The sequence below is a fragment of the Sinohyriopsis cumingii genome, chromosome 17 (genome assembly GCF_028554795.1).
Source record: "Sinohyriopsis cumingii isolate HCF-2022 chromosome 17, ASM2855479v2, whole genome shotgun sequence".
NCBI classification, from domain to species: Eukaryota; Metazoa; Mollusca; class Bivalvia; order Unionida; family Unionidae; genus Sinohyriopsis; species Sinohyriopsis cumingii.
The window spans coordinates 45283433-45306810 of record NC_142977.1 but is presented as its reverse complement, the minus strand read 5'-3'; the positions used below and the strand labels follow the sequence as shown (position 1 = coordinate 45306810).

At 35.0% G+C, this 23378-nt stretch overlaps 1 protein-coding gene across 13 annotated transcripts in view; it reads right to left on the bottom strand.

The window, feature by feature from the left end:
• Positions 1-23378, bottom strand: part of LOC149778535 (proto-oncogene vav-like) — a 220624-nt gene that overhangs the window by 131351 nt on the left and 65895 nt on the right. For all 13 annotated transcript variants that reach the window (XM_089939423.1, XM_089939418.1, XM_089939430.1 and 10 more), the window contains 3 exons: positions 13316-13430; positions 6377-6478; positions 126-194 (listed from right to left, as the gene is read on the bottom strand). In XM_089939423.1, the coding sequence (XP_089795549.1) occupies positions 126-194; positions 6377-6478; positions 13316-13430 (286 nt within the window). The remainder of the gene's footprint in view (positions 1-125; positions 195-6376; positions 6479-13315; positions 13431-23378) is intronic.

The window sequence follows — 23378 nt, the reverse complement described above, 5'->3', positions numbered from 1 at the left end:
ATTAGGCGTCACTTCATTTGTTTAAATGGCAACATATGCTTGTCTGAATAAAATTTTGTAGGAAGATGACTGGCAGTCTGACGATAAAATGTTAACGCCAATTTATAAATAATATTAATACTCACCTCTATGTGTAAAAAGATTTTATCTCTATCATGTGTTGTTATAATTGTCTTCAAGGGCTTAATGAAATGCTGAGGAAAGAAAGAAAAAAAGCATAAGATTTCTGTTATACTTTCATACCGTATATACTTGCGTATAAGCTGAAAAATTTAGGAAAAAAAAAAGGCCTGGAAGAAGGGGAGTCGGCTTATCTGCGGGCCAAGGTCCAAGTCTGAAATTTTTAACGCTTTTCCCCTCGATTTCCAGTATTTATTGTTTCTGTCGATCGCCGAAGATGAGATCACATGCCTAATGATGCCACATGGCTCATAAGATTTGTGCTGTCGTAAAGTGAAACAAATATTTTTTTCTAACTTAAGTGGTAGGATAATGAATGAAAAACATGTTTTAACGTACTTGATGTCTATTTGACAGATGTCCATCCACCAGAAAATGCAGCCATACATGTTATTTAAGCCACGGTGGTACGCGTATTTTCCAAAAGAACTGCCACATTAGTAATCTCCAGTCAAGTATTTAACCCTCAGCTAATCAGTAATCATTAAATTCTACGGTATCATACAAATGCACGCTAGCTTATTTCAGTGTAAATATGAAAAGAATCTACGTAAAAAAATAAAAGAATTACGATACTGAAGGTATATACGACAAACATTTTGATCGAGAGTAGAAATACATGTACGACAGTCTTAAAGGAACAATAGCGAGAGGCTCCATTGGGGTTTGTTGTACGCACACTTAGGAAGGGTAAATAACACGGCAATATATGAGTCAGCGTGAATAATTGTAAAACAATATAATTTGTGGGATTTCTTTGACAGGTGTTTTAGAAGTAATCAGCAGCCACAGTTTATATACTACTGTTGTTTAGTTGTTTGTAAAGCAAAGTGGTTTGTTAGCGGTAGAGTGTTGTACAATAGCTACCATATGCTTAATCTGTGGTAAATGCCTCGGGGATAATAGGTCTGTTTTGTTGCACAATGCCAATGACTTTACTAATACATGCCGACTCTCAGATGTATTGTTTAATGAGATATGGTAGTGGACATCATTTCTGCTCAAAGTTATAAACTGTCACAATACTTGAATAATGTTCACGCTGAAACCAATCATATTTTGATCAATTGAATCACACTACCGGTAGTTTTAAAAAAAACACACAAATAAACAACAATGACAAATAATTATCAAATACAAATTGATAACCAACCACGCATGGAAATAATTACAGGATAAGGTATATAAATAGTATACTACCACTATAAGAAATTATTTCAGTTTAATCTCTCTAGAAGTTTATATTCAATTCAATCAGATAAAATGAATAGTGCTGGAAGTAAAAGAAAGCGTTCTGCTTATGATGCAGCATTCAAACTTAAAGTTATTGAATATGCAGAAGCAAATAACAACTGTGCTGCAGCACGCAAATTTTTTGTGAACGAGAAAAGCAAAGCAGCATTAGAAGAAATGCCAAAATCCAAGAAGGCTCATCGGACTGGGATTGACTCTTTCCCTGAATTGGAGAAAGAACTCAGTGATTTTGTAAGTGAACGTCGACAAAATGGAACAGAGGATGATGCTATATTTCAATCCGACAATGACGAGGAGAGCGAGAAGGAGAATGACACACTATCGGATGACCATGATGACAATGACGACGTATATGATGAAAGCACACCCGTAACAGAAGCCGAGTTTCATGAACTGTTTGGCGAGTCTGATACAGAGCCAGATTTTGACAGATTCTAAAAGTGATAGAATTTTTATAATTCATGATTTTAGAATGAGGATTAATTAAATTTCCATTAAGACTTAACACTTTAGAATTGTTTTTATCTCAACCTATAAATTAGCTTTCTTACTTTCATTTTATTTAATAATGTGATTTGCCTAAATAAACGTATTCAGAACTCACTTTGTGCATCTTGTGATGTACCGGTAGTCTAGAAATTATGGGTCGGCTTATACGCGGGTCATGCACTTTATAACAGTTTTACCAATTCAGTTTGGGGGGGTTGGCTGGGTAGGTAGGTATGGATGCATGCATGCATGTATGTACTGACTATATAGTATCAATTAAAGGCAAATTCTTAATATGTAACGAAGACTTACACACACACAAAATACTTTAAGAACATAAATCCTTCCAAATAAACAATGATAAAGTACTCCACAAAAAAGAATGCTAGCGATGTGTTTAGCTAATGGCTTATATGGTAATCCAGCAAAAACTCGGGGAACAATTGCACTAGTAATACACAGTCATACACTGCATTTAATAGCTGTATGACAACCAGGGCAATAACTCCAACTAAAATTGTGACAGTGACGTCATTTATCAATCACCACATCTTCATGTGATGAAACATAACATTTACTATTTATCAATAACTGAAGGACTAATGAAATTGTGTTATACACTGCAATAAAGTTACACGTTAAAAAATGGCAACACCACCAAAACATAATTGCAGGACCAAAATTAATTGTTCACATGCACATCTTCACCAATGTTTACCAAGTTTCATGGCAATCCATCATACAAGAGCCCCAAGAAGGGTCTGACTCTCTCCTGGACAAAAAGAAGTTTCAGAATTCAAGACAAGACCACTTCTTTTCAAATGATGACTGTTGAAACCATCTCCAACATTCTTCAGCTATAACAAGCTTTTCAAATTAGCTGCTGTCGTTGACACTGGCTGTCAGAATGTCACCATTTTCATTTTGGAAAAAGCAGACAGCATCAGAAGTCTTTCAATGCAAATCCCAATTTCATAATGATCATCCATTCAGGGGGATTAGTGACAACAATATTTTCAAGGCAGACATTAAGACAATCACACTGGATGTATGACTGGCACCATGTTCATACAGGACCAACTAGGTATCATGAGAAGTACACTGGTGACAACCCCATGTTGATACAGCCATACATTCAAGAGGAGTGTAGATAACAGTATTTTCAACTATGGTGGCCATACTGAAAGTTATTCATTTAAATTTTTTAATAGGCCCAACCTGACACCATAAGAACTCTTCAAATGAAAACATCGTGTTGATATAGTGATCCATTCAGGAGAAGTAGTGGTAACAACATTTGGCACCACTGTCATTCAAGACCAACTGGAAATCATAAGAAGTCTTTCAGAGGAAAACCCACATCAATGACCTTCTGTTCAAAAGGAGTTGCAAAAACAAGATTTGCAAGATGTTCATATTCAACTTTGGACTGACACCATTTTATTTAGGACCAATTAGACATCACAAGAAGTCCGTTAGTGAAAGCCTTGCTCAGAAAGGAAAATTCACTTAGGATCATTAGCAATAAAAGTTTCAAAATGGCTGCTGTGGTGGCCATGTTGGATGTCCGAGCAACACTATTTTCATTTAGGATCAACTCAACCGTGGGATGAATGTAAGTTTCATGACAACCCTACAAGCAGTTAGGTGGAGAAGTGATAACAAACTTGTGCTAACAGACTAACGATGGCAGACAGACCATTAGACATTTTCTTCTGGTCTATTAGTAGCAGAGATAAAAACTGCACAACTAGCTGCACCAACATGATTATGGTATCTGCTGCTTTAAGCAACAAGATAAAACTGGTAAAAACAAAATTGCAAGAGCAAAGTGCTTTGTTAATATGCATATCTTCAGGCCAATACCACTCTTTTTACTAAATTTCATGGCAATCCTTAAAAACTGTAGGACTAGTTATACTAAGGAGATTGTGTTATTACTAAACTCATACAAGATCTTGATGATATAAGCCCTTATTCCAAGTTTGATCAAAACGAGATCAGAAAAATTGCCTCCAGAGAGGTAATAAGCTCTAAGCTCAACAAATCAAATTCAATAAGACCTAATTCGTGTATGTGAAGCTCATCAGTTGCCTCCAGAGAGGTAACAAGCTCTAAGCCTAACCTATCAAATTCAATAAGACCTAATTCATGTATGTAGAGCTCATTAACTGCCTCAAGAGAGGTAACAAGCTCTAAGCCTAACCTATCAAATTCAATAAGGCCTAATTCATGTATGTAGAGCTCATTAACTGCCTCAAGAGAGGTAACAAGCTCTAAGCCTAACATATCAAATTCAATAAGACCTAATTCATGTATATAGAGCTCATTAACTGCCTCAAGAGAGGTAACAAGCTCTAAGCTTAACATATCAAATTCAATAAGACCTAATTCATGTATAAAGAGCTCATTAACTGCCTCAAGACAGGTAACAAGCTCTAAGCTTAACATATCAAATTCAATAAGGCCTAATTCATGTATGTAGAGCTCATTAACCGCCTAAAGAGAGGTAACAAGCTCTAAGCTTAACATATCAAATTCAATAAGACCTAATTCATGTATATAGAGCTCATTAACTGCCTCAAGAGAGGTAACAAGCTCTAAGCTTAACATAACAAATTCAATAAGGCCTAATTCATGTATGTAGAGCTCATTAACTGCCTCAAGAGAGGTAACAAGCTCTAAGCTCAACATATCAAATTCAATAAGACCTAATTCATGTATGTAGAGCTCATTAACTGCCTCAAGAGAGGTAACAAGCTCTAAGCTCAACATATCAAATTCATTAAGGCCTAATTCATGTATGTAGAGCTCATTAACTGCCTCAAGAGAGGTAACAAGCTCTAAGCCTAACATATCAAATTCAATAAGGCCTAATTCATGTATGTAGAGCTCATTAACTGCCTCAAGAGAGGTAACAAGCTCTAAGCTTAACATATCAAATTCAATAAAGCCTAACTCAAGTATGTGAAGCTCATTAGTTTCCTCCAGAGAGGTAACAAGCTCTAAGCCTAACATATCAAATTCAATAAGGCCTAATTCATGTATGTAGAGCTCATTAACTGCCTCAAGAGAGGTAACAACCTCTAAGCTCAACATATCAAATTCAATAAGACCTAATTCATGTATATAGAGCTCATTAACTGCCTCAAGAGAGGTAACAAGCTCTAAGCTTAACATAACAAATTCAATAAGGCCTAATTCATGTATGTAGAGCTCATTAACTGCCTCAAGATAGGTAACAACCTCTAAGCCTAACATATCAAATTCAATAAGACCTAATTCATGTATGTAGAGCTCATTAACTGCCTCAAGAGAGGTAACAAGCTCTAAGCTCAACATATCAAATTCAATAAGGCCTAATTCATGTATGTAGAGCTCATTAACTGCCTCAAGAGAGGTAACAAGCTCTAAGCCTAACATATCAAATTCAATAAGGCCTAATTCATGTATGTAGAGCTCATTAACTGCCTCAAGAGAGGTAACAAGCTCTAAGCTTAACATATCAAATTCAATAAAGCCTAACTCAAGTATGTGAAGCTCATTAGTTTCCTCCAGAGAGGTAACAAGCTCTAAGCACAACATACATGACCTCATTCATCTTATGTAATGCTCATTAATGAACTTGTCCAAAACTGTCATATAAGTACATATTCCAAGCCAAGATCATATTTGAATACAAAATATCAGCCAACAGACTAGCTACAATCAAATGCTGAGGAATGATGGATTCAGGGGCAGACAATAATTTCATAAGGCCTTATAGCCAGGTGAGATAATAACAAGTGTCACTCAGAGGGACTGACATTCTACTGTCCAAAATAATTTTCAGGAGTTAAGTTCAGACCATTTGTTCTTTCAAATCGCTCAGTGATGAAACCATCTATGATGTTCTTGTGTGGTATGATTTTCAAACTGGCCAATGTAAGAGCTAAATAGGATTAAAGTCATCACCATTTTCTTTCCGGACAAACTAGACACCACTACTGTAATCAAAGAAAACAAAATTCTGACTCAGTCGCAGAGCAAGTGGCTCTAAAAAAACAACAACAGTTGCCCTGTCATAAAAAGTCTTTTAGTTAAAACAAGATGTTGATATAACAACAATCAATTTAGGAGGAGCAGCAATAACAAGATTTTCAAGATGGCTTCTGTGGTGGCCATTTTGGAAGTCTGAGTGGCACCACTTTCATTTAAGACCAAATAGTCCTTGAGATAACTAGTAAAGCTAAAAATGTTGCTCTGCATGTTCCATTTGAATATTACAGAAAGTTCTGTAGCAGTATTACATATAGAAGGATGCTAATTATTTTACTTGTTACTCATATGGACTCCCACCCTGTTTTCCCTAAATTCTGATTCCCCAAGGATTAAAATAAATTATATGGCTGATCAATTACTGTCTAAAGATGGTTAAGGCTCATCTATGTTTCAGTGTAATTTTATACATTACCGTAACAAGCATGCTTAAGGCATCAACATAATTTCTCTCTGTGTCTACCATTTCCTTGATGCAATAATCTCTTCTTGTGACAGGCTGTGGCAATTCTGATGTCTGAAATGAAATAATTAAAATTCATATCAAACAGATTTGCATTTGGTACCTGATGCTACACACAAAATGTATGCATGAACATGGTTGCACCAATGGACAAAAAGAATACCCATTACTTGGACATCAATAATTTTATACCTTTCTTTTCCCTGTCAACCTGGACTGTATGAATTCTACTCAATGGGCCAATGTAAAAGCTTCTAGCATGTTGTCCATTGGGTTTTTCATTGCACGGATGCACAAGCACCATGCACCCAGTTGATTTCCAATCAAGAGCTATTGCCATAAACTGAATATTTTGTTTAGTTTTCCTCTCTCCTAATGGATCTTTCACCTACGCAGCATCCAAATGTTCCAGGGGAACATGTATGCAGTTTTATACCAACATATCAAATTCAATAACACCTATAATAACAAAATGAGAGATGTATCATGCAATTGTTAGGAGTCCACAGGCATTCTATTTCAGATTTTGTTACATGTATAATCACATTTCTACCTTACCAAGTCCTTGCTACTAGATAAATCCATCCCAATACCTAACATCAAGTAAATCGATGCAGGTCTTTGAAACTCAACTCTGGGCTTCTTTTGTGTCTCTATTTAGAAAGATTGTTTTAAATATTAATACATGTAACAGGACACTAGACAATTATTCTGTCAACATTCTTGTTTCTAAATGAACAATCTATCTTATTTTTATTCTCTTGAAGACCAATTATAAGTCCATGTAGATAAGATAATATAAATAAAAGATATGATGCCTTCAGTCATGCAGAGCCATCAGCTTTGTAATGGCACGTGCTACATATGGTCCCCAAATGATGTTAGTGATATGACCTGTATACTATAGGGGGTTTCACGATTGCAACGGAGTTACTGATCATAACAGTTAAAATTACCTCCCTTAGCTCCAATGCGCATGCCCCCCAAAAATGTCCAGTTCTGGATAGTTCAGAATTTTGCACCATTTTACGCTTGGTTAGCAAAACATAAAGTCAACAAAATAGTGTCAACATGGGGAAAATATACTGCTGTGCGAAAGGCTTTTCCAATTACTCCGGAAAGATTGTTGATGAGAGGACTGTTTCACTGCATAGGTTTCCTGCTGATGGTAAAATTTAGCATTTTTCGAAACAAAGAGTCGGCTGTTTTAGAAATGACTTTCGCCTGAAGTCGACATCATGACTATGCTGTGATCATTTTGTGGGATAAGCAGGACTATCAAAGACAGCACCAGTTCCCAACATATTTTTTCATAACACTTTCATGACTTGGATGGTAATTACATTGCATTCAAACAAATTTTTTAACATTTGGCATTGCCACCAACAATTTAATCTTGAGAGTGGTGTGGGGTACATGTAGGTTAAAAAAAAGTCAGGCCCTTATGTTCATTTGCTGGAGAAAGTCAAAATAGTTTGTTGTGATCGGTTCTGGTGTACACACCTGTTCCATATCAGCCAATAGTAAAAAATGTCTGTCCTTCATCCAGAGCAAGACCCGCCCCACCTCCCAATATATATATCAGCCCCACCACCCCCCTTCGAAAATTAAATGGTCAGTGCCTCATTACTATAAAATGTAGTAAGACTTTTGTCAGGTGACATACCATTACAAAACAATTGTTATCTTATTGATTAAATTATGTAGCAAAGATATGTTTGATAATTCAGTATTACAAAAAACATTCATATCAATACAATTATGAAGTACTCAATGGACTATGTAGAATATAAAATTAAATGTGTACAAAAATATGTACCCGAATCGATGAAACGAATATGTTATGTAGTATTTGTTTTTATTTAACATAATCAGTCAAATATGTGTACATCATTTCTTACAAATGGTTTGTTTATATTCCAGGTTGATGATATCTCTTTACTAAGACCATTTGACATCAGATACAGATGAAGATGTAGACGGAGATGAATGTAACAGCTACGAAGATAATGAATCATTAAAACTTTCTCTTCAAGAATCATCTTCACTAAATGTTTCTGTGTACATGCATGATTACATAGGACCTGTTTCAGTGATAAGTAGCAAGGTTAATAAATGTTGTTGTTGTTATTGTTGTTGTAGGGTTTAATGCCATTTTTCAGTACACGATAGGCTATATATGGCAGCCAGTATTAATGGTGGTGGAAGAACCTGGGAAATCCCTGGAAAGAACCACCAAGCCAGGAGAAGCTACTGGCAAGCTTTCTCACATGCCCACATTGGCTGAATCTGAGACTTGAACCCATGCAGACAGAGGTGAGATGGCAATGATCCGTAACAGAAAGCGCTTTAGACCACTCGGTCACTTGGGGCCCGAATGTTAATGAATGTGAATAAACTTGCAAAGTGCATGTAAAAGACAAATTCTACTCAAACCGACTTGCCAGTAATATGCAGCAACAAAAAAACAGAAACAGTGAATGCTGGGATACAGTGCAACAAACCTGATATTACAGTGGAGGATATCAAAGATAACAACTTGGAAGTACAATTCTACACAGGCATTCCAACATTTGTGACACTAATGTTACTTTTCAATACCATCAAAATGAAAGCCCAGAACACGTCTTATTGGAACAGCGAAAAGCCAGGTGGTGAGAAAGAACACCTACTAAATGGAAAAAATAAGCCAGGGCAAACAAGAAAGTTGCATTTGATCGATGAATTTTTTTGGTGCTCATTAGACTTAGACTGGGGTTATGTGAAGAAGATCTGGCACACAGATTTCACATTTCAACTGCTCTGTGTAGTAGTATTTGGTAGATGTGGGTGAGGTTTTTATCCAATGAGCTAGTACCATTACTTTTGCTATGGTCAAAAAGGGAAGTAGTATCAGAAAACACGCTAGAATCTTTCAAGAGGCATTATCCAAATATGTTTTTTCTAGATTGCACTGAAATTTGGATAGATACCCCCTGAGTCACCAAAAGCGAAAACTCTTATGTACAATAACTAACAAATCTCACATGACATGGAAGATTTTGGTTGGTGTGAGTCCTTGTGGTGTTATTAGCTTTGTATCTGACTGCAATGCAGGAAGTATTTCGGACAAAAAAATGACAGAGCTGTCTAATGTGGTGGATCTCTGTGAGTAAGGTGAGTCGATAATAGTTGATAGGGGTTTTTTAGTAAGTGACCTGACAACTCCCAAAGAAATTGCTCTTGTCATTCCTCATTTCAAGTAAAAAATGAAACAGTTTACACAGAGGCAGGTTGAAGAGACACCATGGATAGCCAATTTGAATATACATGTGGAAAGGGAGATACAACGAATTAAAGCTTTTAGAATCCTTAATGGGGTGATGCCAATTTGTTGCCATTTAACAGCATCCGATGTTTTCAAAATTTGTGCTGCACTAACAGTACTCCAGCCATCACTTGTACAGGCCTGACTTTGCATCCATGCAAACTTGTGCAAAGAACAGTTTATTCTGCATAAAAATGAAAAACAAAGAATGGTAGGCCAGCAGGCAACTTGTAAAACAACCCTGCAGCCCAGTTTACAGAAGGCACTTTCACATGAAAATGACAGCTTCTAAACTTTTTTTTGTCATTGTAACAAGTCATAAATAATTATTCTTCACTGTGAAATATTTTTTGGTAATAATTTGAAATTGATTAAGGAGTCAAGATATACAATAACTATTTTACCTGAAATCAACATAAGGTAACCCAAACCCGGCAAACAAGATTTGTTGGACCCTGCTATGTGTGTATTTTGGCTATCAAAGTAACATCATTTTTTTGGACATAAATATTAAACATGGATGCAGTACAATGTATACAACTTTCATGTTCATTTTTCTTTTACCCCCCACTTCCTTCTTTTGTTTTTAAAGTTGTCTTATGTATTGACAGTCAGCCCTCGCTCTCTCTCTCTAACATTGAACCTACTGTAATGTACATGTGGTGATCAATATTTTTTCTTTATATGTAAAGTTCTGTAAGTTACAACAATTTTATCTTGCCCAGAAAAAAATGACAACTATATATATATATATATATATATATATATATATATATATATATATATATATATATATATATATATATAAACATATATATATGCATACACAGAGGTCGATATCAAACTAATTGATTCAATAAAAAAGACTTTAATAATGTGGGTGACTAGAATAATACTATATTTCATCTGTTCTTAACTTAAGCTTTAAATGATGACAGTAATTTAAAATTGTCCCAATAATGAATGGAGTCTTGATTACTGAATTTAATTCATTTTTGTGGGTAAAGAGGAAGGCCTCTTTTAATTCACCTTGAGAACATTTCTGGCAGAATGCGTTTCATGAAAAAGGTCTTCAACTTGGGCAACATTCTCTCCTCCCAGAGTTTGGTATCAAACCAAATCCTCTCCACATGTACCCTTTTGGGTGCCCATAAAACAAAGTCACACCACTTACGATTAGTCAAGGCTAACTGTCCTTGTACCTGGCAGTATTAAGTGTAACAGAACTTTAATTTCATCTCGCCATTTCTAACACCACAGAAGAAATCACTTTTCTGTGCTGCTTCATGGGGTGTCAAATGCCTGTATTTGAAGGGGCATTTCACTTCAACAATTCCACTTGTTTTTTTACAATGTTCACAATGAACCAGTGAATCTGGACTAGCTGTTAAAAAAGGATAATCAACTGATACAAAAAGACCAGTCTTTTGTACTGATTTTACGTTCATTTATATTACTAAATTGTACATAGCTAACTAATGCCTTCTTTTCATTTTTCTTTCCCCATTCCAAAGAATTGGAATATGGGTCCTTATTGTATCCAGCAAAGCACTTCTCAAGATTATCTAGTGGTGTATTTTCTTTCCTAGCCATGACACTACCAAATTTTGAGGCTGTAATTCTGTTCTCCTGCACCTTTTTCCAAACAATATTTTGCCTCTGTCCTCTAGGGTGCTCCTCTATCTTTGCAGAATTAAAGCCTAGACTTGGAACATAGTCATAAAACTGTTCTGTACACATTTTTCGTTCAGATCCACAGAATCTCTGAATATAATATCTGGGAGTGGCATTCCTTTAGTACCTCCTCTGAAATATCTGGCTTGGGGAAGTGTGTATGATATCCTGCTAAAGGGTTTACAACAAGCAACTGTTTCTGGAATTCTTCCCTTTCTAGTGGACTGCCCTCTCCAGATGGGCAATACTCTTTGTATGATGAAGTTTCGAGAGTGCCAGAGTACTTTTTCAGCTTCATTTCCTCTGCCTTTTTTGGGGATAGTTTCCGAGGCCTTGGTGTATTCCATTTACACTCCAATGATGTAGATGAAATTTCACCTGCCTTCCTTTTCTCGGTGATGTCAATAAGAGCATACAACAAAGAAGCAATGTGATTGCATGACTCTCCTTGACTGTGCAAAACAAGAAATATCATTATATGTTGATACTTAAGCTGTCTGACTTTTTCATAAATATAGCAGATAGTGTGATGAATCACATCTGTAGTGACACTTTACTGTTATTCTAATTCCCAGGCTTTTGTTTAATTGGATGAGGTTAGGGGGGTAATTCAAGGAATCAACACAAAGATATAAATCCTTGTTCAATTTTAAAAACATAAAGGGACAATATGAAAAGATGTTGCTGTAATTATAATTTTACGAATTTCGCATGTTAAATAATTTTAATCATTATCTACCTCTCAAGTGAAGAGCTCAAGTTAAAACTTTAAAGTTGTATGAAACTTGCCCTGCAGGACAGGTGCAATCTGCAGAGTGAACTTGTCTGGTTACTTTTGACAAGGTTTGGATAGGTTGCTTGTTTTTATCTAATGTTGGGAGGGATGGAATAACCGTAAATATGCGTGTGAACTCTGATTATTGACATTGTGATAGCAGACCGAATGTACATGATTGTGCTCATAATTTTTTTTTAGCTTTCAGCTGCCTCACTGCACCAAAAGGGAGCTCTGTCGAATGTTCTGTTCATGTTTAAAACAAGACAATTATACAGTTCCCTTTTGGAAAAATCAGAAATCTTGGTCACGTCATCACTCCATTCATCCAGAGTGTCTGGCTTTGGTAACGTTTTACCAAGAGGTGTTGTATATTTTCCCATCTCATACATCTCTTGTTCTTGCTGATCGGTGCTCTTTAAAGTAGTTTCTGATGTGATTTCAAGACGCAGCACTCGAAGGGCACGTTCTCTCAACTCAAATGCACAACCTGACACATTCTGTCTGTGTTCTTTAAGAAATCTCTTAAGCCTTTTCACAGTATACCTGTTTATATCCTCCACTGTCACTTTTTCTTGATCTACATCTGCCATCTTTATTGATTAAACTATCCAGAAATGAGTTGCACTGAAATGCCCTCTGGTGTTTTCAAGGGGAGGTAGTAACCGTGAAACACCCTATAATATTTACTGTTTATCAACATCAACTTATCCATGTCAATGGCTTCCAAGTTCACTTTACTTTTATACCTGGACTCTAATTCTATCTCATGGTCTTTTCTAATAACACTTCCTACATCAGGCCCTTATCTAGTAATGATTTGGATTTTACCTACAAGAAATATAATCTTTTACCAATTCTATCTCTTTCAATTAAATAATACATCATTTACCATATTTAAGTACTCAGAAAGCAAACTTTTTTTAGAGAGACAGCAGTACAATACATGGGCAAGATTAATGAATACATCAATGCCTTTATTGCAAAACTCACATGAAAACACCATCTGTTTTGAGAGATCATTTTTATTGGGACCAAAAAAGTGACCTCTAGTCTTAAGTTTTTCTACATACCTGTATTCCCTACTTACATACAACCCAATATCCAACCATAGCAAACCCTCCACCCCCCTTACCGTTGCAGAGGTCTTGCGTCTTTTTCTTGTGGAACACAAATCTTCATAAATTTCATCATCATCCTCTTGATAGACAGAGTCGTAAAGTTCCTCGTTGTCGTCCAAGTCATTTTCACTAGCAGACACAAGCAAACAAAAGGAAATGAGAACTAAAAAACTAGCTGTATGTCCGGGGTAATGCTGGTATATACCTTGGCCTGTATAATACACAGTGCTCCTTGTCATTTTCCCCCACTTCTATACAAGACAAATGGAAAATTGAGGTGACAATAAATTAAGGGATCCAAATGACGTTTACAGGGAATTAGACTCAACAGTGATAAGGTTAAAAAATACTGATGGGGCTGATAAATCAAAGAAGCACTGCAAATGCTTTAAAGAGAAATATTTTAACATGTGTACTGGTGTCCGCAATTGACAAACCTTAAATTTAAATCAAAGTACAATATCTTCTTCATCATCTAAAACCAAAAACAAATGAAACATTAAAATGATTATCATCATAAACTACCATTGGTAGTTACCACAATTTAAAATGATGCTGTTAAAGCTAAGCAGTGGTACCAATTATGAACTGAACCAATTTTGTAATGCCCAGCACAGCATTTAGGGTGTTTTTCACCTTATGTCTTTCATTTGTTTTTCAGAGATATGTATTGATACCAAATAAAATGTTATGTTAAAAATAGTTTAGCCCCCAATTTGCATATTGTTGGAAGAAAACCGAAAAAGTTTTGTTTGGTATAATTTCTGGTCGATTTTTGTACAAAAGGTGCCACAAAATTTATCTATATACAGCATAGGTATATACAGCGTATCTTTACATAGCTAACTCTACATTCTTCAAGGTAATGTAAGAGTTACGTACCTTTACAACAGGTCAGAGGTCACTGCATACAAGTACACTACTCTTCACGCAAATGTACAAGAAAAATTATAATACACCAAAACTGTTGTGCCATTTTACAGTTAAAGAAACTTACACAAAAAATGTAATAACCAAAATCGCTTCAAAGATGTTTCATTTTTTTCTCCCTTTGTGACTTCTGATCTACTGCAAGGGGATGAAACTCTTACATCTCCTTAGAGAATATGAAGGGTGGTCTATACTGCCAACAACATAATCTAAAATGAAGCATGCTGTACTGAAATGCTGAAAACATTGAAATAAATACAACATGTACATTAAGAAATCTAACTGAAAATATGCAAAATAATCATCAAGCTAGCAGTATGTAAAATACATGGCGCCTTCTGTGTGTGTCATAACCATGGAATCCTTCATGCTGAAATCAATGAAGATTAAAGCAAAAGAAACATGCAAAATAAGATTGGACAATTTAGATGTACAGAAAAGCAACTCAGAGAGATTTATTAAAACAAAATCTAAATAGGGCTGAAAATTGTCCATTTCAACCATATAATCAGCCATTCTGACAACAGTTTAACAATATGATTATATACACCTATATCTTTTTAAATCCACAAAGAGACCAAAACTGGGTTATCCAACTTATTCCTGCTGGAGAACTTGTTGTTTAATCCATATTCTTGTCTGTACATCTAAACAGGGTTTATAAATAATAAGCATAATGTCACAGGTCACTGGGATGTAGTGGCTACATCAAACAATACTGACACATATAACTGGAATTAGTAATCACAAATATACACCACTAAACTACAACAGAAACCTGGAGCCTACAGATCAACAAAATTATATTTATTATAGCTTATATATGTGTCACAAGTATCAACAATGGACTACATCATGGTTGTATATGTACAAGTACGTGTTATGCTTCACCTAAGAAAGAAAAAATAGGTATCCATTAGTTGTCCAAATGGAAGTGGCATACATGCTATCATCCAAGGTTTGTGAAGCCCCCAAATAATTGATTTTCAAGGAGTTTATAAGGACTTCCAAGAGTTTTCAAGGAGTGTTTTTATTTTTTTAAAGGAAAGCTTCTTACATATGTGACACTGATCATTACTAATAGGTACAAAAATAAAAACATTACTAACTAGTTCATCATTTATTTATTTATTTTTGGAATGTGTAATTAACAAAACTTTTGAATTGTATAGGTGATTGATTTTATAGTTTTAGATTTATGCATTCTCTCTGAAAAATTGAAGGAGTTTTTCAAAATTAAAAGAATTTTTCATGCAGATCCTCAAATTTAAGAATTATTTTCTGGTTATATGAACCATGGTTATCTGATATGTGTCTGACATTGATGTCCAGGTTAGCTATCATGCCCTCCATACTAAATGCTCCACAGATGCTGGTGTCAAGCCTACTTAACCCTTTACCTCATAGAGCATAGTGACAAAGTGCAGCTCGCTATACATAGAACACAGGTTACCTAGTCGACCGCATACGCATAGCTTGCCTGTGAACTATTAAGCAATGTAGTGTATGTTACGTTTAACAGCAATTTTAACCATTTTACATTTTTGGTACACATCTATTACATGTGGAACAATTTAAGAGTAAAGTCCGACTGTTATAGCTGTGTAATTATTTATCACGGAAGAATTTGTTATGTGCTTTAAAATCTGGAGAGAATTCGTTCACCGTCATGTCAGTGAGGCCGTGTGACCAACCGTAGAGCTGCCATTTCTCATACTCGAAATTTACAAGTTTTTAATCTGTGTCTACATCACTAAGTCATCTAAATTTGATAATTTATAAAAACTAATTGCAGCCTATATCAATATCAGAGCCTTTACCTAGGTTATTGAATTTTTCATAGTTGTGATTCTAATCATGAAAACTTCGTAAGTACTGAATGAAATCCGCGACCGCCATTTTGGAGAGTGGAGATTACGACCCAGTTACTTTAAATAGCAGATATCGACCAGAACATAAACAGTGACCACGTGATCTGATGTAATTGTCATTCACAGAAATGAATGTAGTATCTAATAAGGGGTTTTCCCCGAAGGTGGCACTACGAAAACCGGCTTAAAATGGCTGATGTTTACAGCAGACGTGAAAAGGCGCTTCTATGGGACTTTTGTAGAAGCGTCAAAAGTCGCTTCGATGCGACTTTTGTAGAGGCGTCCAAAGACGGTTGTATGAGGTAAAGGGTTAAGCACAATAACGAATCTCCATCCTATCCTTGGAATTTCACTTGAAAAACCTAAAACACAAACCTTTAACGTTGGCACATCCCCGACTGCTGTCATTAGCAGAAAAGTGATACCTATGTTTGCCTATGCTTATACTGGTGAGACAAAAAGACCATGAAAGTGGTCTAATGCCAATGGAACCTGTACTGCATTGTTGACACAAGTGACACAAATTTTCATCCATGTCTGTCAGTCATCACATTCATTGTCTCTTGGCAAAGAATATTTTGATGTTTCGACAAATGTTTTATCCACTGAGAATAATTATCATCATGGTGATCTTAATTTCCCATTTAAATGCCTTGAATTCTTATGTCCAATGTACTAAACTGTTAGGTGTCCACGAGACCAAACCATAATGTTCAATAAAATTCATGAAATCTTCAAAACTATATGAAATTTCGTTTTAACTAGATGAAATCCTAAACCAATCCAGCAACATGAATATAAACTTCAACCAATCAAACTGCCAGTTTCTCTTCTGCACTTCAACCAGTCAAATACATACAGGTTAAACATGAAGTAGCCAAATATTTGGTTTTGAGGGCTTTGTATTTGCACTAAAATGGGTTTAAAAAAATAATGGTCTAATTATTGTATCCTGGCCAATCATAAACAACTTGGAAGATCTCTTTCATATTTGGTAAAGTGAATTTGCTTGCCCCTTTATATCTGCATAAAATAAATCTCCCACTTCCCAGTACCTGTGACCCTGCTAATCGTTTCAATGAGCAAAGGTCATCATAAATTTTCTCTTCATGGTTTGTGTGGACTTGAACTTCATTATCTTCAGGAACATCAGTCAATCTGTACAAAACACAGATCAGGGTCATTAGATATGTTAATAATAGGTAAAGGTTACAAAGCTCCTTGAAATGGAACTGCTGAAATAAAACATTTTCTTGATTAAAATCCTATATTCAACTCTTTTAATGATTTTAAAGACCACTTTAAAAAATTGCAAAATATATATATATATATATATATATATACACACACACACACACATATATATACACACATGTAAACCTGTCATAAAGTCATAACAGTCACCTTTACTCAGCAGTCACCTGTTCACAATGGCCATTCTAATTTGCACCTCACCTCCCACCCCCACCCCAGCATACATGTATGTCCTGTTATGTAATGGTCACGCACCTTCAGAGGTCAGCAGCCTGGTGTTTTCTAAACACGTTTTCACCCTGCCATACCTGGTTACTGATGCACATCTAAAGCAATGACAGCTCAGTCTTCTGCTTCACGAGAAAGGCATTGTTTAGGTCAAGGAATATCATATGAGACATTTCTTGTCTCACTTTACTCACTACATTCCAATCACATCTATAGTTTAACTCAAACGTGTCACTCTTAAATTTGAAAACAAGGCAGTTTTCATAGTTATGGTATGGGATCAAAGCAAATTGTTTGCTGGTGGTAGGAAAAAGTTGTCTCATCACAGCAGAAATGGAAATCACCTTTTTGTGTCAGTGTGACAGGTAAGGTTAGAGGTAGTAAATTAAAGCTATCTCTGAACAATAAAGTTCATCTCTGAGAAGAGATACGAGTCAGAGGTCATTCAATATTGTGAAGTGTTGGTTCACGAGTCACAAAGAATAGCCATATACGGCTTCTTTTGATTTCCTATTCGTTGCAGGCTTCTCACATAAGCTGTCTTTTAATCTCAGTGAGCTCAAGAACTGGCTAATCCAGATATTGTTGTTAAAACGTGAAGTAAGATTGGTGTGATTTGGATTTTTAACATAGCTTTAACAATTTTTCAGTCATATCGCTACAATGTTTGCAGTGTGACAGTTTATAGTGATGTCTAGCACTGGAGCATCATACTGCAGATATGTAGCATGATGTCCCACCCAGTCACATTATCCTGACATTAGATCAACAGATCAACTAGTCCTAACACCAACCTCTTAATGCTGGGCGCCAAGCGAGGCAGCTTTTAGTACCATTTTTGTAAGTCTTTGGTATGACTCAGCCGGGGATCGAACACATCACCTTCCATGCTCTAACTACTAGGCCACCAGAGCGGTCCTCATTTGTTGGATGGTATAAAATAAGCTAAATATGGTAATTTTGTGTGGAACATAAACTTATGACAGAACAAACTATATGATTTTGTTGTACAGTGCAATTAAACAATCTTGATAAAATAATAATAATAATATAAATGATAATATATTCGGTCTCTAGTGTATGTTCAAAACCAGTGTAAAAGGTGAATCTGAGTACAGAGCAACACCAACATCAGTGGCCACTAGTGACAGGCTGTTGTCTGTGTTTGTTTTGCATCAAGTGAACCAACAAAGTTCAGCCACATTAATCTGACTTCTGTTTCCCATGCATAATCAGCACCCAAGTATGATGAATGCAGATTGAAATTTGTTTTTGGATAATGTACCAGCAGATCTAAATCAAGTCATAAAAATAACAAGCAATTTGGAACTAAACCTGCTGGTACATAATCTGACTGTGCAAATTTTTTTGTATCACCCAAAAACTGGTACTTATCTTTTGAAATGGATAACACTTTTGAAGAAATTATTTTGATTCCAACATGACCAAGCACATAATCGACTTTAAAATGTTCATCACATAGAAACTTAACTACCACTTAGATATGATATTTATCATGAAAGGAAATAATTTATTCAAATTAGACCTTTCAATAGACTGTTGTTCTACTGGGCAAAAATAATTTCCAGGAAGTCAAGATAAGATCATTTTTTCCTGTTAACTTCTGAATGCTGAAACCATCTGATATTCTTGAGCGATAACAAAATATTCAAATTTAGCCGTTGTGGTGGACATAATGTATCTCAGATTGGCACCATTTTTAGTTTGGAACAAGTAGACATCATTAAAGTCTTTCGGTGAAAGCACAATTCTGATATGAACAGTCATTGACATGAGTAGCAATAAGATTTTGAAGATGGTCACTTTGGCAGCCATACTGGAGGTCAGACTGGCATCATTTTCATTTAGGACTAGCTAGACAACATGGTAAGGCTTTTAGTGAAAACCCCATGCTGATATGACCATCCATTTAGAAATAGTAAGAACCAGATTTTCAAGAAGGTCACTTCCAATGGCCATATTAGATGTCCAGGCTGCAACATTTTCAAATCAGGCAAACTAGACCATGGAATGAGTGCACATGTGTAAAGTTTCAAGGCAATAGTCTAATTAGTTGGTGAAGAGTAGCAATAACAAACTTCGCTAACAGATTGACAACAGGCCATCCCATAAGCGTTTCTGGTCTATGAACTGAAGAGCTAAAACTGAATAAAATTAAAAGACTTCATGCCGTAATGATCTCTGCCAAGTTTCTGGATGAACTGTTTCAGGAATTGTTGACACACGACTAATGCATAGTGCATGATGTACTCAATCTGAAAACGGTATAGCAACTAATAACATCCTCATGTACAAGACTTTTAACATTGATATCTTCTAACTGCCACACAAAGAAATTTATATGAAAATATGTGAACTTGCAATTTCATGGTTTGTTATGAACCATAAATGTAAAAGCCTGATGAACAATGATCCTTGCACTGAAATAATGTGATCCCCTGGCAAATCCATTGATGTTAAGTACAGCACTACCTTGTTATATTGCAAACGTCAGGGACTATTTTACCACCAACCACATTATGTACTAAACTACAATACACAAACCACTGCAACATATATAGAGTCAAAAAAATATTGAGAACATCGTTATACAGGATCGTGATATAGCGGACACTATCAATTTTTTTTAACATAATGGCGTGTTGAAAAGGAAATAAAGACCGAGTTTCACTGTGTTCTATTTCAACTGATAATGTTATACACTAGTATGGTTTCAGTCATGGAGTACATAGTAATACAACATTATATCTTGAATTGCATTGTAACAAGGCACATTATAACGAAGGAGAGCTGTACATGAATGCAAATGCCATTTTTCACAAAACCATGAAAATTTATACTCCCAAAAATAAATAAGTTTACAGAAACATAAATATCCAATATTATTTTGATATACCATATAAAATTCTTTAAAAGACATATAAAATTGTATTAGCCTGGCAAATTTTCTGTACTTCTCTGATTTATTCCAGACTGATATATACGTGATTTTTCCAGACCAATATTAACCTCATAAAACTAAGTATAACACAAGCAGAAGCATAATCTGTGATTATTTACATCAAAGATTTGCTTCCATAAAATATGTAGCCAAGTTTTCCACCAACTAACAACTTTGGCTCAAAACAAACATGCCAGGAGTATTGTTAGTAACTGTAAAACACAAAATGAACAAACAGCACTAATGACCAATTCAAATCAATTACTAATTCAAATCAATTACTAATTCAAATCAATTACTAATTCAAATCAATTACTAATTCAAATCAATTACTCAGTTACATGCTAGTATATCTTCATTCATATACACATAGTAAAAATGAACTGGCTGTACAGGCATGTGGAAATCCAATGTCCAGCTTGTCATAATAAACTGCCAGGCAATCAATTTTTACATTTCCATTGTCCATAGATAGCTCTTTCTGCATAAGACTGGGTTTGATAATATTATCTATAGTTTGAATATAACTTCCCTTTTTGTTTGTACCCCATTACCAAATTAAAAATCGAAAAGTATAAATGAGATTTAAAAAAATGCATAGAACTTAGTTCATTCACTGATTTATAATTTCAAACCTTATTATGACCAGGAGGGTTCTAACACTGTTATTGTCTGCATATTTCATACAAATTGGAAGTGTAAAAGATAACCCTGCTCGCCAGTCATTTCATGTTCCTGGACAAGTCCATTTTCAATGAAGGGGTGGATGCACAACTACACATGTTATGTACATGGAAGGTAAATACTACTTTGTCTGCCTCCAATATTTACAATGTTGAAACAAGCAAAAGAAAGGAATTATAGCTACAAATTTACCTTTCGTGTGGATTTAACAAGCACTGTAATTTCTATGTACATATGTACAAAGGAATATAGCTCTCTACTCACAACCATAAGGTCATTTACAGAATTATTCCCCAGTTACTAAATAGGATAAGCTCTGTCACTCTGTTGTCTGAGGAAAATTGACTTGCCCATAGTGTACACAAAATGGGCTGTTAGTACAGAAACTCCATTAGGTAAGAAACAAGCAGACAATGACAGTGTTAGGTCCACTCTTGTCATAGTCAGGTTAGAAATTATAAATCAATGAATGAAACGAGTCAGTTTTGTGCATTTTTTATCACGTTAACAATTTTTGTTATTTGAAATTGGTAGGGGTGTACAAATGATGCAAAGACAATAGTATTGTTTGACAGCCATTTACTTATCCAATTTTGCAGTAAGTGTTTTAAATTTCATCCTACATCTGGACTGCTAATTGTTTAACTGAATATTTAAAACTGATTTGGACCAATATACTACTTCCGACCAAATTTCATAAATAATGCACATTTGCATAAAACTTAATCAAAACATACTGTAAGTACAAGAATACAAGGTGGAAAAAGCTTTAATTATGGACAACTATGCGAGAATAATTACAAATTGACATCTACACATGTACCTTGATCATTTGGACATTTAGCTATTTTATTTACATATGGACAAATCGCAATTTCAGAGATTTCCACACCCTTGTAAATATATTCAACAGATGATTAAGCAGTCATTTCCATGTAATAATTACATTAAACAGAAGTTTAAGAAATCATACTCAATCCATTTTCTTCCCTTTCAAATATGCAATATGTCCAATAACTGCTGATAAAACAATGCAACACAAAGTCCAAATTCAAAGTTTTAACAATGGGTTTCAGAGTTATAGATAAGTGGCGTATTTATATATTTTACATAGATAATTTCACTCCAACTGCATACAGCAATTATTAAATGCATAAATATTATGTAAAACAATTGTTGTCAAAAGTTTTCAGCATAATGCTCCTGCGATAAGCGCTGTCAGTGTTTGATTAATATATCCATAATCTGGGCAAATTCCAGGTGTTCTATACATGTTTGAAATGACAGAACATAAACACTGTACGTGAGAAAACTCACTCAGATTGAGCCATACTATCAAATGCACTCGGAACGAGTCTATGTCACTAAGCCATCTGATGCATTCATGAAGACATGATTAATTACTTGATGAGATTAAAACTCTGTCCCAAGGCAGAAGTTGTGGGGGTTTTTTTGCAGTGTTTATAAAATACCCCATTAACTTCTTATCTAGAGCTCTGGAATTCAAATAATGAGGTAAGCTATTAGGACAATTACATATATATATATATATATATATATATATATATATATATATATATATATATATATATGTATATATATATAATATATATATAGTTAATCAATCAAAATACAGACCAAAACAAACTTTAGTTTTTGAATTAATAATCACAAATAAACCACTAAATTTTTCTAATGTAAGACTTATCAGTCATTAGTAAATAACAGTAATAATAATAATAATAATAATAATAATATATTATTATTATTACTGCTGGAGTTTCAGCTAACATGCACTTCTGACATTATACAACCAGCTAAATTTCAATATAATTTCCACTTGCTACATATATTACGTGCGCTCTTGACATTAACCAACAATATATTATCTCCAGTATTATTATACAAGCTTGACATTCTGACAAAGCTGGGCCAAAGTATCCGATTGTATTTAACCAACTACACAAGCAGGTAACAGCGGCTAGTAAGCCCTAGAACCCTTACATTTAACAATGAATGTTTTATTACATTTTAAAGTAGCATGAATAGAATAATTTCTCATTTTCCAGACTATGTATGGCTAGGTCAAACAGGAATATTTCTAGCTGAATTTTCAGAAGAAATCACAATATAACTAGTTCATTAAAA